The following is a 17908-nucleotide window of genomic DNA, read 5'->3' as shown; positions in this document are numbered from 1 at the left end:
AATCGATTATAAACGATAGTGCGGCCGTTGTCGTTTACTAATTTTTTAGATTAAAAGGGGGGGTTGGGGGGAGGTGATGGTTGCGGTTCCGCGATAAAAAAGCCACACTAAAGTACTACGTTGCAATGCTCGGAATGAAGATTTTCCGGGGAAACTGAAAGCACTAAAGGGGGCACTCACATAGTCTTGGCTAAATATACGCCGATAACGATACGTAACTAAACTAAATGCATTGATTTGATTGGTTACTTTTCCAGAATAGAATTCACCCCTCTCGAACTTCATTTTTAACTCACGGAAGGTGGGGTATATCGGGTAGATAGGGTTTTTAAGCGAGCAAGCGTCAGTAGCATTTACCTGCAGTGATGACAAAACTGCGTCGAGGTGATGTCCCCAACATTCGCCAGAGACCAAGCTTTGTGAAACATTCATAAAGTAATTTCTTGTGAATTCGCCTTCACCGTCAATTGACCATGATAGTGTTACTTTGGCATACTCGTCGCTGCCACGACAGTGAATTGAAATCTTCGAAAACCATCCGATGATCACGTGATCAATCATGTTCTATCGACCACTAGAAAACTGTCTGATCATCATTTTGATTAGTTGCAGACTATAAAAGCCTGTAGACACCCGTCGGACGTTTTAGCATCATTTTCCTCGTTTTATTTAAGCTTACACGATGAGGTGTGTGAGAACTAGGTCGGTGGTGGTACAGTTGATGGGTAGAATGCATGCTTTCGGTGTGCCACAAATTTTGAGGATAATAAACAACGTCTTTGAGTGCGGCGTTAGTCAGGATTTAATTTTGTGACAAGTCCTGAATTCCGTGTAGCATTTTAGTGGTGGCGGTCTGGAAACGCGTACGCGTCTGCGCTGCACCACCATCCTCAGATGAGGATCCTCTGTGTGGCTGAGAAACCACTGATAGCCCGAGAGGTGGCCTCGATTCTATCAGGAGGACGTTCCCAGAGACGAGACTCCCAGGTCAAATATATCAAAAACTATGACTTCACGTTCAACTTCACTCAGTGGGGTAACTGCGAAGTGACGATGACCTCAGTGCTCGGCCACGTCGCCGATGCTGACTTCCCTCTGCAGTATGGATGGGGCAGGTGTCGAAACAATGAACTCTTTGACTGTGCCATCGAGGTTATTCATCGTGACGAAACCCAGCGTAGAGTGGCGGCCAACATCACTAAGGAAGCCCAACGATGCGACTATCTCTACATCTGGACCGACTGTGATCGAGAGGGGGAAGCCATCGGCTATGAAATCTACACCGAAGCACGAAAACGGAACCGTAGGCTTGATGTCGCTGGCCAAAACGTGTGGCGGGCCCACTTTTCCCACTTGGATCGCAACCACATCCTCAAGGCTGCCAACTCTCCCACGGCACTCGATATGAAGCAAGTGAAGGCGGTGGAACTGCGACAAGAGATTGATTTGCGTACGGGGGTTGCGTTTACTCGGGAAATGACGACGTCATTGAAAAGTTCCTCCATTATCGACAAAGGATCTGTGGTCCTGTACGGGACGTGCCAGTTCCCTACTCTTGGATTTGTCGTTGATCGCTACCGTCGGGTCAGAGAATTTGTGCCAGAGGAGTTTTGGCATATCACTGTAACCCTAAAAATGGACGACCAACCAGCGATTCCCTTCGCATGGACTCGGGGACGGTTTTTTGATCGGTTATTTGTGTTTTTGATCTACCAGCGAGGATGGCAGCAGGCCAAGCTCAAAGCAAAAGTGAGCCTGATAGAGCGTAAGCGGATTAACAAATATCGGCCCATGCCTCTCACTACCGTCGATCTTCAGAAAGACTGTGCTCGCTACTTCAAAATGCTGGCAAAGCGGGCGTTAGATGCAGCAGAAAAGTTATATAACAAAGGGTTCTTGAGTTATCCCAGAACTGAAACCAATCTGTTTCCTAAAGGGTTTGACCATGACAGTCTTGTTAGTCGTCAGACTCAAGATGCATCTTGGGGAAGCTACGCTCAGCGACTCATTCGAGATGGAATACAGGAGGCTCGCTCTGGATCCAAGGACGATAACGCCCATCCTCCTATCCATCCCGTCAATTATACCAATATCCACCGGGCTGGTACTGAGTGGACTGCCGATGAAAGCAAAGTATACGAATACGTGGTGCGACGATATTTAGCTTGCGTTTCCCAAGATGCCGTGGGTCTGCAACTGACGTGTATCCTTGAGTGGGGCGAGACAAACGAATTATTCAGGGCCCTGGGTGTAATTGTGGAGCAACTCAATTTCCTCGAGGTATACCCTTATGTCAAGTGGACACTGTCAAGACAGATGCCGCCGCTTACTGAAGGCCAAGAAGTTCAGCTACATCTGGCCCGGATGGGTAGTGGCAAAACTACCAAACCTCAGTACATAACTGAGACGGAGCTTATCGCATTGATGGACGCTAATGGTATTGGCACCGACGCCACTATCGCTGAACATATCGATAAAATTATTGCCCGGGAGTATGTTACCAAAACCAAGTCAGGCTCTGTTGAAGTATTGGTACCAACGCCCTTGGGGATGGGACTTATCGATGGTTTGGATAAAATGCCCTTCCAAGTGTCTCTTTCCAAACCTTACTTGCGTCGTTATCTAGAGCAGCTGCTACAGAGTATATGCAATGGCGCTAGTAACAAGGACACGGTGATAGAGGAGTTTATCAACATCTACCGGCTGGCATTCCAAACATTGGCCGCCCGTATGCCATTACTACAATCAACTTGCCGATCAATCATCCGCGAATTTGGCTAAGCAGCATGAGAATTTACGTTTATAATATCACATAATAGTAATAGAGGAAATTTCCGTTACAACTCGCGGTTTAACTCCGGTATGGTCTGATATGCAGAAATCGCATGATTCTGAGTAGCCATATGTAATTTTGGCTACGGAGAAATCCACTGCGCGTATGGCACCAAACCACCACTTGGTGATCCACTATCAGCATGGAAATTTCCGATGAAGAGAGTTTATAAAAGACGAACCATGCTGCCATCCAATCCATCAAATCAATCAATTCAATACCAGCAAACATGTCTCCTGTCCAACTTGTGAAGTCTTCTTACGGCAAAGCTAATGTGAAGTTTCTTAAAGTAAAGAAGGACCCTCAAAACAAAAAGAAGCAAGAAGTGATCGAAGCCAATGTCATGGTGTTGTTGCGTGGGGAATTTGAAGAATCCTACACTAAGGCTGACAATGCCTCGGTAGTGCCTACTGACACTGTCAAGAACACTATTCTTGTGGAAGCGAAAACTACCGACGTCTGGCCCTTGGAAAGATTTGCTGCTCATTTGGCTAAGCACTTCACTACCAAGTACAACCACGTTTCGGGTGTTGAAGTGACTATTGTCCAACAAAGATGGTCAAAGTACCCCTTGTCCAACGGTAAAGTTCATGACCATTCTTTCAAGCACGAAGGTCCTGAAACTAAGAGAATCTACTTGGACTACGACAAGAAGTCAGGGGCGTTGAAACTCACTGCGGGGATCAAAGATTTGACCGTACTTAAGTCGACGGGTTCGATGTTTTACGGTTACCATGAATGTGACTACACCACGTTGAAGCCTACCACCGACAGAATCTTGTCGACCGATGTTGACGCCGTGTGGGAGTTTGACCCTAAGGCGTTGCCGAACTTGGAGTCGGTGTTTGCCGCTGCTGACAGAGGTCTCTTTGACAAAGCCTACAATGCCGCTCGCGACACCACCTTGGAATTGTTTGCCTTGGAGAACTCGCCTTCAGTGCAAGCTACCATGTACAACATGTCGCAATTGATCTTGGAACAGGTTCCTGAAATCAAGGAGGTCTCGTACGCTTTGCCCAACAAGCACTACGTGTTGTTCGACTTGTCGTGGAAGGGCATCGAGAACAATGACGACTTGTTTTACCCTCTGTCGGACCCCAACGGGTACATCAAGTCCACCGTTGGCAGAAAGGCTAACGCCAAATTCTGATTCCAGTAGTTATCTAAGAGAATATACAGTGTATCATTTTCAGAGACAAGCTTAGCTCATATGTAATTCAAACCTTAAGCAACATACACACGTATCATTATTTATATATACAAAAATTCGAATTGGATTTAATCTTATTTCATATTTAGTCCCCGGTATGTTTCTATAGAGTGCAGTGCATATCGCACCTCTAGGCATTTTGTGATTTTCTGCACTCTCGCTCGCTCTACCCTAACCGCATCACATACGCCCCAGACATGTTTGGAAGTCTGGGATTCGGATCTAATTCCGGCGGTGGGGCCTTTGGAACCAGCGGTTTCGGGGGTGCTTCTGCTGGAGGAGCAGGGAGGGGCGCGTTCGGCGGCCTGGCCCTGCTGGGTGGAGCGTTTGGCCAGAGTGGTTTTGGTCTGAGTGGATTCGGACTGAGTGGATTTGGCGGGGCCAGCCAGAGTGGAGGAGCATTTGGTAGCTCCGGCAATAGTGGGTCGCTGGGAGCGTTTGGCTCGGGCACTTCTGGAAGCGGAGCCTTTGGCAATGCGGCTAAGCCTAGCGGAGCCTTCGGCAGTGGTGGTTTTGGCAATTCGGGAACACTGAATTCTGCATTTGGAGCTTCCAATACTGGTTCTGCCTTTGGAAAACCGGCGACTACCTCAGCCTTTGGTCAATCGAGTGGAGGCAGCGCTTTCGGAAGCACTTCTCTGGGAGCGTTTGGTCTGACAAACACCGGAGGTAGTGCATTCGGAGCTAATACCTCAGGAGGAGCGTTTGGAGCTAACAACACATCGGGGGGAGCATTTGGGGCTAGCAACACATCTGGAGGAGCATTTGGAGCCAAACCATCGGGGTCAGCATTTGGCTCTACCCCAGCGGCATCATCTCCGTTTGGCGCTACCACGCAAAAGGCTAACCCTTTCGCTACTAATGCTACCGCTGCCAAATCCAACCCGTTCGGTTCTTCGACGAGTCTGCCATTTGGTAGTAGTACTCAGTCAAATGCTTTTGGTTCATCACAAGGCGGTGCTTTTGGTGGTGCTTCCTCAACAACGCTGGCATTTGGCAATTCTACTGCGAAATCGCCATTTGGTCAAGCACAGTCTTCGACAGGCAGCGCTTTCGGCCAGACTAATACTTCTGGCGGGGCATTTGGTAACGCGAACAAGTCTGCATTTGGCCAGCTGACGCCTGCGGCTAACCCATTCGCTCAAAATCTGGGAGGAGCGTTCGGATCATCGGGTTTTGGCAATAAATCCGCCAATAACACTACCACAAGTGCATCTCCATTTGGTAGTCAACCGGCAGGAAACTCTCCTTTCGGAGGCACAAACGCTACTACCACCAACTCTGGCTTTGGTCAGCCATCGAATTCTCCGTTCGGTGGGGCTACAAACAATAACACATCAACCTTTGGCCAAAAACCTGCGACCACTCCGTTTGGAGGACAGTCTACAACATCATCATTCGGCCAACCCCAAGCCACTCCTTTTGGCCAGTCACTGGCCGGAACTGGTTTTGGTCAATCGGCACCGTCAACCTCATTTGGAGCATCACAGCCAGCAGGATCAACTCAAGCCAGAACTGCTCCCACCGGTAATAACGTCGATGCCGGCGATCTACCTCCTGAAGTTATCGCCGAGTTCCAGGCAGTACTGTTTACATTGGGCAAGATTCCCGATATTCCACCCCCTCCCCAACTAATGGCCTAATGATTTTCATGTATAGAACTTAATCTTTCACACGTTTACAATTTCGAGCCCGCGTTCTCACAATCAGTAGCCTACACGATCTTCACTACCACAGTGAGCGCCACGCCATGTACTGCGTCCAATGCCGAGAACCGGTGGCCCAGCTATATCAGCAATACAAGTCTGCTTACATTAAGCTTACTCAGTGTTCACGATGCCAGAATATCGCTGATAAGTACATTGAGTATGACCACGTGTTATTGTTCATTGATGTCTTACTTTTGAAGAAGGGAGCACTACTACACTTGGCTAATCTCATTGAAAAGCTGATCACTGAGACCCAGCCGCGAACCTGGTGGCAATGCTATACACCTCATGCTCGAGTTTATATCATGGCAGTGTTGTTTGAGGTGTACCTTCAATGGGCTACTGCTGAACGAGCCAGCGACCCGTTGCCGTTAACGCGAGAAGCATTGACTCACCTGCTGTTTTTTCAATATGGCTACTTCATGTTGAATTCAGTGGTTCAACATGTGGTTCAGGTGGTAGTAATCACTCGTCTTTTCGCTTGGCTTGGATGGGGATCAAATGGCAACAAATACGTGGGAGAAACCTATCAACGGTGTTATTTCATGAGAGTGCTCATCATGGCGATCTTGGTGACGACGGCAATCAAACTATTCCCCATCATCTCGTTGATTTGGCCGTACGATGCCATTGCCATCCCGACACTGGTAACTCAGCTAATCGGCATCGCTACTTTGACCGAGGCCCTCCATTTGGTCACTGAGTTCAGATACAGCACAATAATTGTGGTGCTTCTGGTGCTGATGGCACTTCAAGAAATAGTGACGACGTGGGCTTTGACTTTCGCTGTCAATCAAGTAGCTAGCGTTCACTACGACTACTCACTCACAGTGCCGAGTGTCATATCATCATACTTAAAGGGCCCATCTCGATGCTAAGTGAAAATAAAAGCTAAGGCAGGCTAGCTGGTTTAGCTATTGCCAAATGTATATACGATTTATTGCATAGTTAATCCTGATGGGATTTCTTTTCACCCCCTTACCTTAACTTAATTGAGGGCGCGTGGTTGGCACCCGTCCGTTGGGTGTACAAATCTGTCTGAGCTTAAACAAGTGAGGGCCCATGGGCTCAAAACCAGATAGTGCCACACCCAACACCCACGAATATGGCCATTTTCAACGCAATTTCTAAGATCCAACTTGTTACAACTCACAACATTCCTCTTGAATACTTCAAAGCTCATTCAAGTACAAAACTTTTTGTTTCTATAGTGTTTCATGGCTTCAACATCGGGGCCCATCGGAAAGGCGTGTGCCTCAGTGAAATCGTTGGTCCCAGACTTAGGTGCAGGTAGGCGATGCAACCAACAAAAGTGGCGGCAGCGAACAAGCGACGACCCACACGTGTAAAATAGACAAACGAAGACAGCAAAATTCACAGTTTCAACACTGATCAACCACCGCCATTTTATCTCTAAGATATCTAGTTCTTAGTTTGTCATCATCATCCTCATTGTCACAGGGGGCCTCGGGGCCGGGATTCTCACTCCGAGATAGGTCCCAACAACCCCGACGCGCAGTTGCGAGCCCCGGCCCACATTTACAGACCACTAAACGTTTATATGCTTGTCTCTCCCAGCCATCACCGCTACACCCCATTTTGCTGCCATGCGTCCCGAAATCGAGCAGGAGCTTTCCCACACGTTGCTCATTGAGCTCTTGTCCTACCAGTTCGCCCTGGCGGTGCGGTGGATCGAGACTCAGGATGTCTACTTGACCCTGCCCGAACACAAGACCGAAAGATTGATCGAAGTCGGTCCCCTGCCCACGTTGGCCAACATGACCAAAAAGACGATGGAAATGCCCAAGATGAAGTCGTACGACGCCGCTCGCTCGCTCCAGAGACAAGTGTTGGCCTACTCCAGCGACGCTAAGGAAATCTACTATACCCCTGACCCCGTGGAAGTGGCTCCCCCTGCCGCCAAGGAAGAACCCGCTGCCGCTGCCGCTCCCGCTGCTGCTGCTCCCGCCGCTGCTGCCCCTGCCCCCGCTGCTGCCCCTGCCGCTGCTCCTCTGGGTCCCGTCGAAGCGATGGCCGACGAACCCGTCCCCGCTAAGTTGTTGATCCACGTCCTCGTGGCCCAGAAGCTCAAGAAGCCTCTTGACGCCATCCCCATGTCTAAGGCGATTAAGGACTTGGTCAACGGTAAGTCGACGGTGCAAAACGAAATCTTGGGTGACCTCGGTAAGGAATTCGGGTCGACTCCGGAAAAGCCTGAAGACACTCCCCTTGAAGAATTGGCCGAACAATTCCAGGACACTTTCTCCGGTCAATTGGGTAAGACGTCGACGTCGCTCATCGCTCGTTTGATGTCGCTGAAGATGCCCGGTGGGTTCTCCATCACCTCGGCGAGAAAGTACCTTGAAGGCCGTTACGGTTTTGGCCAAGGTAGACAAGATGCCACCTTGTTGTTGGGTCTTGCCAACGAGCCCGCCGCTCGTCTCGGCTCGGAAGGTGACGCCAAGGCGTTCTTGGACACCCTCGCGCAAAAGTACGCCGCCGTTGCCGGGGTTTCGTTGTCGCTGGCCTCGTCCGGTGGTGCCGCCGGTGGTGCTGGTGGCGCTGTGGTCGACTCGGCTGCTCTCGACGCTCTTCAATCGGAAAACCGCACTTTGGCCAAGCAACAATTGGAAACTTTGGCCCGTTACTTGCAAGTCGACCTCAACCAAGGCGCGAAGCTGTTCATTAAGGAAAAGGAGGCGCTGGCTGTTCTCCAAGCGGAATTGGACTTGTGGGAAGCCGAACACGGCGAATTCTACGCCAACGGCATCAAGCCCACCTTCTCGTCAAAGAAGGCTAGAGTGTACGACTCGTACTGGAACTGGGCTCGTCAAGACGTGTTGCTGATGTACTTTGACATCATCTTCGGCAAGCTCACCTCGGTGGACCGGGAAACCATCCAACAGTGTATCCAAATCATGAACCGTCTGAACCCGACCTTGATCAAGTTCATGCAATACCACATCGACCACTGCCCGCAATACAAGGGGGAAACCTACGCTCTCGCCAAGCTGTTGGGTCAACAGTTGATTGACAACTGTAAGCAAACCATCGGCGAAGCCCCCGTGTACAAAGACGTCAGCCGCATCACCGGTCCTAAGACCACCGTCGACAAGAAGGGTAAGGTTGTCTACGAAGAAGCCAACAAGGATGCCGTGCGCAAGTTTGAGCAATACGTCTACGAGATGGCTCAAGGTGGTGAATTGACCAAGGCTAACCAGCTGACTATCCACGACGACTTGGCCAGAGTGTACAAGGCTCTCGGCAAGCAAGCTAGCGGCCAGACCAAGGTTGAGTTCGAAAAGTTGTACGACCAATTGATCAAGTTTGTCGAGCTGAACGCCGAACTTGACGCCCAACAAACCACGAAGCTGGTGCTTGGTGCCCGTACCGGCCTGTCGACCCCTGAAGAAGACGAATTGCTGACGGCCTCCGACGACGATGAGATTGCGCTGTTGCCCGACAAGACCTCGATCCTCCAACCGGTGTCGCTGACCATCCCCGCCGAAACTATCCCCTTCTTGCACATTCAACGCAAGTTCAAGTCGGGCTGGGAATTCGACCGCAAGTTGACTCTGACCTACCTCGACGGTTTGGAATCGGCTGCCGTTAACGGGTTGACTTTCAAGGACAAGTACGTCTTGGTGACCGGTGCTGGTGCCGGTTCGATTGGTGCCGAAATCCTCCAAGGTTTGATCCTGGGTGGGGCTAAGGTGATTGTCACTACCTCAAGATTCTCCAAGAAGGTCACCGAGTACTACCAAAACATGTACGCCCGTTACGGTGCCACTGGCTCGCAATTGGTGGTGGTTCCCTTCAACCAAGGTTCGAAGCAGGATGTGGACGCTTTGGTGGACTACATCTACAACGACCCTAAGAAGGGTGGTCTCGGCTGGGACTTGGACGTCATCATTCCCTTCGCCGCCATCCCCGAAAACGGTAACGGTATTGACAACATTGACTCGAGATCGGAATTCGCCCACAGAATCATGTTGACTAACTTGTTGCGTTTGCTTGGTTCGGTCAAGGCCCACAAGACTACCGACACCCGTCCCGCTCAATGTATCTTGCCGATGTCGCCTAACCATGGTACCTTCGGTTTTGACGGGTTGTACTCGGAATCGAAGATCTCGTTGGAGACCTTGTTCAACCGTTGGTACTCGGAAGACTGGGGCCAAAAGCTTACCGTGTGCGGTGCCGTTATTGGTTGGACCCGTGGTACCGGTTTGATGTCGGCCAACAACATCATTGCTGAAGGTATCGAAAAGGTCGGTGTGCGTACTTTCTCGCAAAAGGAAATGGCGTTCAACATCTTGGGGTTGTTGACACCCTCGATTGTCCACTTGTGCCAGGAAGAACCGATCATGGCCGACTTGAACGGTGGGTTGCAATTCATTGACAACTTGAAGGAATTCACCACCAAGTTGAGAACCGACATCCTCGACGACGCTGACATCCGCCGGGCTGTGTCCATTGAACTGGCCATCGAACAAAAGGTGGTAAACGGTGACAACGTTGACGCTAACTACCAAAAGGTCACTGTGCAACCTAAGGCTAACATGAAGTTCGACTTCCCTACCCTCAAGCCTTACGAGGAGGTGAAGAAGGTCGCCCCCGAGTTGGAAGGTATGTTGGACTTGGACTCGGTGATTGTTGTCACTGGTTTCTCCGAAGTTGGTCCTTGGGGTAACGCTCGTACCCGTTGGGAAATGGAAGCCAACGGCGAGTTCTCGTTGGAAGGTGCTATTGAAATGGCCTGGATCATGGGTTTGATCAAGTACCACAACGGTAACTTGAAGGGTAAGCCGTACTGTGGTTGGGTTGATGCTAAGACCAAGACCCCTGTTGGTGATCACGAAATCAAGGCTAAGTACGAAGAGGAAATCTTGGACCACTCGGGTATCCGTCTTATCGAACCCGAATTGTTCAACGGCTACGACCCCAAGAAGAAACAATTCATCCAGGAAGTCGTCATCGAACACGACTTGGACGCTTTCGAAGCCTCGAAGGAAACCGCCGAACAATACAAGTTGCAACACGGCGACAAGTGTGAAATCTTTGAGATTGAAGACCTGGGTGAATTTACCGTCAAGATCCTTAAGGGCGCTACTTTGTACATCCCCAAGGCTCTCCGTTTCGACCGGTTGGTGGCTGGTCAAATCCCCACTGGTTGGGACGCCCGTAACTACGGTATCCCTGAAGACACTATCAGTCAAGTCGACCCCATCACCTTGTACGTGTTGGTCTCCACTGTGGAAGCCTTGTTGCTGGCCGGTATTACTGATCCCTACGAATTCTACAAGTACGTCCACGTCTCCGAAGTGGGCAACTGTTCGGGTTCCGGTATCGGTGGTGTCCTGGCGTTGAGAGGTATGTTCAAGGACCGTTTCGCTGACAAGCCCGTGCAAAACGACATTTTGCAAGAATCGTTCATCAACACCATGTCTGCTTGGGTTAACATGTTGTTGTTGTCGTCGTCGGGTCCCATCAAGACTCCCGTTGGTGCTTGTGCTACTGCTGTTGAATCTGTTGACACCGGTATCGAAACCATTTTGCTGGGTAAGGCTAAGGTGTGTATCGTTGGTGGTTACGATGACTTCCAAGAAGAAGGTTCGTACGAATTCGCCAATATGAACGCCACTTCCAACGCCGTTAAGGAATTCGAAAACGGCCGTACTCCCAGAGAAATGTCGCGTCCCACCACCACTACTCGTGCCGGGTTCATGGAAGCTCAAGGTTCGGGTATCCAAGTGATCATGACTGCTACTTTGGCGTTGCAGATGGGTGTGCCCATCCACGCCGTGTTGGCGATGTCGGCTACCGCTACCGACAAGATTGGTCGCTCGGTGCCTGCTCCCGGTAAGGGTATTTTGACCACTGCTCGTGAACACCACGGCAAGCTCAAGTACGGTACCCTGGCTCTTGACATCAAGTACCGTGCCCGTCAATTGAAGCAACGTCTTGCTCAAATCAAGACTTGGAAGGACTCGGAGATCGAATTCTTGCACGACGAAGCCGCTGCTGTTGCTGAACAATACGGTGCCGAATTTGATGCTGACGAATTCTACAGAGAACGCACTGAGGAAATCAACCGCGAAACCAAGCGCCAAGTTGCTGATGCTAAAAAGTTGTGGGGTAACGACTTCTGGAAGAATGACCCTCGTATCGCTCCCTTGCGTGGGGCTTTGGCCACTTACAACTTGACCGTCGACGACATTGGTGTGGCTTCGTTCCACGGTACCTCTACCGTCGCCAACGACAAGAACGAATCGGCCACCATCAACCAAATGATGAAGCACTTGGGTCGTTCCGAAGGTAACCCTGTGTTTGGTGTGTTCCAAAAGTACCTCACTGGTCACCCCAAGGGTGCCGCTGGTGCGTGGATGTTGAACGGTGCCATCCAAATCTTGCAATCGGGTATCGTTCCTGGTAACCGTAATGCCGACAACGTCGACAAGGTCTTGGAAGACTACGAATACGTCCTTTACCCCTCGCGTTCGATCCAAACCGATGGTATCAAGGCGGTGTCGGTGACCTCGTTCGGTTTCGGTCAAAAGGGTGCTCAAGCCGTGGTGGTCCACCCCGACTACTTGTTCGCCGTGTTGGACAAGCAAGCCTACACTGACTACGCTCAAAAGGTGTCGGCTCGTTACCGTAAGACCTACCGTTACATGCACAACGCCATCACCCGTAACACCATGTTCGTGGCTAAGGACAAGGCTCCTTTCACTGATGCCCAAGAACAACCGGTGTACCTTGACCCCTTGGCTCGTGTGGCTGAATGCAAGGAAAAGAAGTTGATTTTCCACGACAAGAACATCCAAGCGGACAACTACGTGCAAAAGAACGCCCACTCCACCGCTCAAGCTCTTTCGGGCTTGAACAAGTCGTCGAAGGGCGTCGGTGTCGATGTTGAATTGTTGTCGGCGTTGAACTTGGAAAACGAGACTTTCATTGAACGCAACTTCACCGATGAAGAGGTGGCCTACTGCTCGAAGTCGCCTTCGCCTCAAGCTTCGTTCACTGGCACTTGGTCGGCCAAGGAAGCCGTGTTCAAGGCTCTTGGTGTTGAATCGAAGGGTGCTGGTGCTCCGTTGAAGGACATCGAGATTGTCCGCGAAAACGGTGCTCCTCGGGTCAAGTTGACTGGCGAAGCTTCCAAGGCTGCTGCTAAGGCTGGTGTGAAGTCGGTCAACGTTTCGATCTCTCACGATGACTACCAAGCCACCGCTGTTGCCTTGGCTGAATTCTGAATAGCTTATCTATTTTAATTTATTGATTGTCATAGTTGTTTCAAAGTAAGATTTTCTCGTCAAAGGTTTCATTGAAGATAAACCTTTTATACATATAGGTGGAGGTCATGACCTCAATTCATGCTAATACGTTCACGCTTATAGCAATTGCTATATCAAAGATAAAATCATTCTAGTGGTGGAATGTTTGCAATTATTAAATCCACCATCCACGTGTTTGGCGGTTATCAGTCTACTAATAATTGCTTGCTATCAGTGCGCTGATTTGTACCATCACTAGCAACCCATATCAATCGTTCATGACAATGCCATCAATACTGCGATGTTGTTCAACCATATTCCCTCACTGGAGCCTTACCACTAAGTGGAGAGTCGACCAGCCCGAAAGTAGCAATCATGGACTGATGTCATTGAGCATGACCAGTAGTAAGGCACGCCAGCAGACTAAAATCATGACAGTACCGGCTGATTTGTCGTCTGATACTTATCGAACAATTTAGGAGATTACATCCCATCTACCACATATACTATACAAACATGTACGACTATTTTTGTCTCGTGAACACGTTAACTCGCCGTAATTGACGCAGACACCACCTGCATGCTTCCTATTAATCATTACACACGGTGGGTGGTGCGCACCGCACCATACCGACAAGCAAATAACCCGCCACTTTCCCCTATAAGCAATTGCAATCATGTCGATCACTACTCTGATTCAGCTTACGCAACTGTCGAGATACCGCTTGCACAACAACCAATTGATTCCGGTCACCGGCTACGGTACCTGGCAAGTGCCTGCTGAGGACGCCCTGAAGTTGGTGTACGAAGCGTTGGAAATTGGCTACCGTCACATCGACCTGGCTGAAATTTACGGCAATCAACGCGAGTGTGCTCAAGCGATCCACAAGTTCTGCCAGGACACCAAGACTCCTAGAGAAGATATCTGGTTCACCACCAAGATTTGGAACGACGACCATGGTTATGACGAAACCAGAGAGGCGGTGAAGAAAATCGCTGACGATGTCAAGGAGTACGTCGGCTATGTGGACCTTGTGTTGGTTCACCTGCCGTTGACCAACAAAAAGAAGCGGTTAGGCACTTGGAAAGCGTTGCAAGAATTCACCAAACCCAATGACCACATCCTTATCCGACTGTTAGGGGTGTCGAACTATGGTATTCGCCACTTGGATGAACTCTTTGAATGGGATGGCTTGACGGTGCGTCCCGTGATCAATCAATTGGAGTTGCACCCATGGAGTCCTCAAGTGAAATTACGTGAGTACTGCGTCCGTAAAGACATTCACTTGGAAGCGTACTCACCGTTGACTCAAGGCAAAAAGCTTAATGATCCCGAACTTAAGCTGTTGGCACAACAATCTGGCGACCTGGCGGCTGCTATCTTGCTCAAGTGGTCGTACTTGCAAGGGTTCATTGTGCTTGTGAAGCTGTCCGACGTCAAGAGAATGAAAGAAAACTTTGACGTGCTTCCTCCGGGTAAGCCTGACGACGACTGTACCGTGGAACGCTTTATGGGCAAGGTTGACTTGGACCCCGGTGTATTGGCGAAATTGAACAAGCCCAACTCACACGATGTCATTGCCTGGGGCGGCAACGACCCCACTGAATACGACGGTTGATCAGGGGATCCCGGTTTAGTGTAGCAAAAGTTCTATGATACTGAATAAAAGTTTAAGTCTCATTCGGTAACCATCACTTAGTTCTCATTTTAAACCTTCAGGCCTTGTAAATTTTTCGCTTGCACTGAGAGCGAAAGACGAAGTTGAGTGTAAACTCTCCAACTGAATCAAACGCTTTATTTTAAAAGGGTAAATCGCCCCGCTACATCAGATGAACCTTTGTAATACTGATACAATATAGTTGTCATCTCTACCTCTGATATGTCGAGGTCTTTTGTGGGGCTGATGAGGGTTATAAGTTGTCCACGCGCATCTCACTCGCGGTGTCCGCACCTCACCATGTCGAAGCCAGTGCGCCAGGACTACATCGCCAAGGTCCGGTACCAGAACAGTCTTCCGCCACCGCCGCTCAACCCAAAGTTCCTCAAGTATGGGCTTACGGAGCCGACTTCGCAAAAGCGGGAGGGGGAGCAGTTGATGCTGTCGTTGTTCCGCAAAGAGAACTTCAAAACATTCATTGCCCATCCGGATGAAGAATTTGGCATGCATTTGAATCCTATCAATAACCCCGGTTACCTCGATGAAGATGACTCTCTGGCAATCAGCGGATCTCAGCAGAAAGAAGTGACCTTGCACGATGACGATCGGGAGCTTTTGCGTGACGCTGGTATCTCCCAAATGAACAAGAAAGAGTTGGAAGTGTCTTTCTTGCGGAGAACCGAATACATTTCGGAGAAGCTGACGTTACCTCAACTGGCAGCGTCCGACTTGAAGCAGAAGAACGAGGAAGACACCGACCCTGCCTCCCAATTGCAAATGATCGAGGAGTCTTTCGACCGGGCTCACGAGACTTTGCACAATTTGGAAAAGCTTCATCATCCTCGCCGCAAGCAATTAAAGGCGAAGGCTACGTGGCCGTTGTTGCCAGACACCGCTCAAAGCGACTCGAAGTTTTTGAACGTCAAGTTCATTGGGCTGGCCCTGATCATGCGAGAGTTGGGCAACAAGTATGACGAGCACCGCAACCAGTTGGAGCTGGCGATTTTCCGTCCCATCACTCTGCCCGACGGGGAGTGGATCTCTTTGTTCGAAGTTGAAGCTGACCAAGCGGACGACTTGAAGCTGCGGTTGCACCTGCAAGAAAAGGAGCAACCGGAACGGCTGGATGAACACACCTACACGTTCAAGCATCACAAGAACTACGACGTGAAGTTTACACCGGCGCAGCAGCAAAATGAAGAGTTGGCGATCAAGTTTGCCACCGCCGGCCCCAAATCCACCAAGCGCAAATGCGCGTATTACTACCCCATTAAGGGCCGCGTGGACTTGAAAAAGTACCGAGCGCTGACAAACACTGAAATCAATAAGTTTTTGGCCAAGCTGACTATGGACCAAATCAACTTTACGTTGCGGGAACCTTCAACGGACGAGTTGAAAAAAATCGATGCCGTACGCAGTGAGTACGACCCAATGGAGTACGAAGCGGAAGACGATGAGGAGGATGACCTTAGCGAACATCTTAACAAGGAATAATGCGCTCAGAGATAATCTGTATGTCATAATATCAACAAGCACGTTAACCTTATGCCGAAATGTAGTGCAAGCCATTTGGCTTATTATCTTGAATGTGGCGTTAGTCTAGACCAGACGTTACTCTCAGTCGAAGGCTGAGTCAAATGATAGGAGTACATGGTGCAGTCGCATCGTCCTGTGTCTGAGATCGATCTTGGGCTATACGGCTAAACAAGTGTAAGTGTTAAGGGAACCAAGCACCGCAAACTTTAACTGAAGAATGTCGTTTGTCGTAATAGGTTAAGGATATTTGAACACACGATGCTGAAGGATTTTTTATGGCATTTTCCGACAATGCGGGGTGCAATGCTATGTCGGTCGTCATCCCGAGGTCATCGATCTGCGGACACACGCACAGCTCACTGATGACCATGATTTGGATTTTCGGGTTATATATTATTAAAAATGTGTAGATACATTATAACGTTACATGATTACACACACCTTTTTCTTCTTTGATGACGATGCTGCAGGGGCCGCTGCTGGCAGGGCTGCTTTCACCACTCGCTTGGTCGGTGGAGTCGACATTGACTTAGGTTTCGGGATCATCGACTCTTCAGGAGGATCTTCGTCGTCGATAAGCATCAGGCTAGGTGCTGGGTCCTGAGCTCCCTTCTCTTTCCGCCGTATTTGCATCCGCAGGCGCATACCTCTAGGCTTTTTGTCGTACTGATCTTGCATTTTACGGGCAAGAGCGGCATCTTCTTCCTGCTGGAGCTGCTTAGCTAAATCGGTGTCAGCGTCATTAGTGTCATCCATTTCAAGCACCGGGTAGAACTCCCCCGTGAAAAATAAGTCGTCCAGTCCCAGAATCAGATTGAGCAGCTGCCAGATGATCTTGTTCAGCTTCTGCACCAGCATATCGGTGACCAAGAGGTAAAACTCGTGGTTTCCCCGTTTATAGAGGGTGTTGAAGTGGTTATTACGGAAAAACACGAGCACTTCATCATCAGCCGCGTCGATATTGAGCCGCAGTAAACCGTTATTAGTGAGCTGAGTACGATTGACATCCAACCACTTGTTTACAAGCTGTTTGGCAGCGTCGTCGTCGCTGCTGAGGAGGAAATCTTGGGCGCGGTCGAACGTCTGAAGACGGTATAACGTGTCCACAGTCGTTTCATAGTTGTAATCATGAGGCCATTCATCGGTTTCTGGATCTACCTGATTCACACACCACCCGTGGCGGAATTTGAGGTCGAAGATGCCAAAAAGCGTCAGTGCCAAGTCGTTGCCGGCGAATGTCCCATTAATCAAGTTGGGGTTAACGTCGAGTCCCGTATGCAATCGCGGGAGCTGGTTAAGCACCTGGTCGATGTCGACCATGGTATTTTGGCTGAAAAAGAGCACGAGGTCCCCCAAGTGAGTCAAAAGCTCGTTAAGGCTAATCTTTTGCAGCAGCGTCGCGTGCTTCATCAACTGCTGGTTGAACTCGTCTATTCGAGCCATCCGGGCCTTGACGTCGGCAGGCACCGACGCCCAGTCATGATGCCACTTGTGATGGAGAATATCGTTCTTGATAAGTAGCAGGTTGACGAGCGCAATAAGCGGGCACGGTCCGTTGGCGTCCTGCAAGAGGATGGGCGTGGTGAAAGGGTCATCGCCCGAATAGTCTTTGGTCCACCGGATGACCTTGACGGCAAACGAGGTGTCCATGACGGGCTCGGCTAGCTGGGGGCGGTGGGGGCGGTGGT

General features: G+C 49.9%; 8 protein-coding genes across 8 annotated transcripts; 7 read left to right on the top strand and 1 right to left on the bottom strand. All coding sequences in view use genetic code 12, as the record gives it.

Moving 5' to 3' along the window:
- Positions 1 to 894: 894 nt before the first annotated feature.
- Positions 895 to 2781, top strand: DIURU_004803 (DNA topoisomerase 3; the record flags this gene model as incomplete). Its single annotated transcript, XM_034157717.1, has 1 exon — positions 895 to 2781. One exon carries the CDS (start codon positions 895 to 897, stop codon positions 2779 to 2781), a length of 1887 nt encoding a protein of 628 aa, XP_034010207.1.
- A 281-nt stretch (positions 2782 to 3062) lies between these two features.
- DIURU_004802 (urate oxidase) lies at positions 3063 to 3983 on the top strand (the record flags this gene model as incomplete). Its single annotated transcript, XM_034157716.1, has 1 exon — positions 3063 to 3983. The coding sequence occupies one exon, from the start codon at positions 3063 to 3065 to the stop codon at positions 3981 to 3983; it is 921 nt and encodes a 306-aa protein (XP_034010206.1).
- Positions 3984 to 4240: 257 nt separating this feature from the next.
- On the top strand, positions 4241 to 5686 carry DIURU_004801 (FG-nucleoporin; the record flags this gene model as incomplete). The annotated part of the gene is made up of 1 exon (XM_034157715.1): positions 4241 to 5686. The coding sequence occupies one exon, from the start codon at positions 4241 to 4243 to the stop codon at positions 5684 to 5686; it is 1446 nt and encodes a 481-aa protein (XP_034010205.1).
- A 107-nt stretch (positions 5687 to 5793) lies between these two features.
- Positions 5794 to 6630, top strand: ARV1 (sterol homeostasis protein; the record flags this gene model as incomplete). The annotated part of the gene is made up of 1 exon (XM_034157714.1): positions 5794 to 6630. The coding sequence occupies one exon, from the start codon at positions 5794 to 5796 to the stop codon at positions 6628 to 6630; it is 837 nt and encodes a 278-aa protein (XP_034010204.1).
- A 729-nt stretch (positions 6631 to 7359) lies between these two features.
- Positions 7360 to 13005, top strand: FAS2 (trifunctional fatty acid synthase subunit; the record flags this gene model as incomplete). Its single annotated transcript, XM_034157711.1, has 1 exon — positions 7360 to 13005. The coding sequence occupies one exon, from the start codon at positions 7360 to 7362 to the stop codon at positions 13003 to 13005; it is 5646 nt and encodes a 1881-aa protein (XP_034010203.1).
- A 698-nt stretch (positions 13006 to 13703) lies between these two features.
- DIURU_004798 (uncharacterized protein) lies at positions 13704 to 14645 on the top strand (the record flags this gene model as incomplete). The annotated part of the gene is made up of 1 exon (XM_034157710.1): positions 13704 to 14645. The coding sequence occupies one exon, from the start codon at positions 13704 to 13706 to the stop codon at positions 14643 to 14645; it is 942 nt and encodes a 313-aa protein (XP_034010202.1).
- A 339-nt stretch (positions 14646 to 14984) lies between these two features.
- DIURU_004797 (uncharacterized protein) lies at positions 14985 to 16178 on the top strand (the record flags this gene model as incomplete). The annotated part of the gene is made up of 1 exon (XM_034157709.1): positions 14985 to 16178. The coding sequence occupies one exon, from the start codon at positions 14985 to 14987 to the stop codon at positions 16176 to 16178; it is 1194 nt and encodes a 397-aa protein (XP_034010201.1).
- Positions 16179 to 16643: 465 nt separating this feature from the next.
- DIURU_004796 (uncharacterized protein) lies at positions 16644 to 17870 on the bottom strand (the record flags this gene model as incomplete). The annotated part of the gene is made up of 1 exon (XM_034157708.1): positions 16644 to 17870. The coding sequence occupies one exon, from the start codon at positions 17868 to 17870 to the stop codon at positions 16644 to 16646; it is 1227 nt and encodes a 408-aa protein (XP_034010200.1).
- Positions 17871 to 17908: the final 38 nt, after the last annotated feature.

This window comes from Diutina rugosa, assembly GCF_008704595.1.
Source record: "Diutina rugosa strain CBS 613 chromosome Unknown scaffold2_size729309, whole genome shotgun sequence".
In the NCBI taxonomy this organism is placed as follows: domain Eukaryota; kingdom Fungi; phylum Ascomycota; class Pichiomycetes; order Serinales; family Debaryomycetaceae; genus Diutina; species Diutina rugosa.
This window is presented reverse-complemented; position numbering and strand designations above follow the sequence as displayed.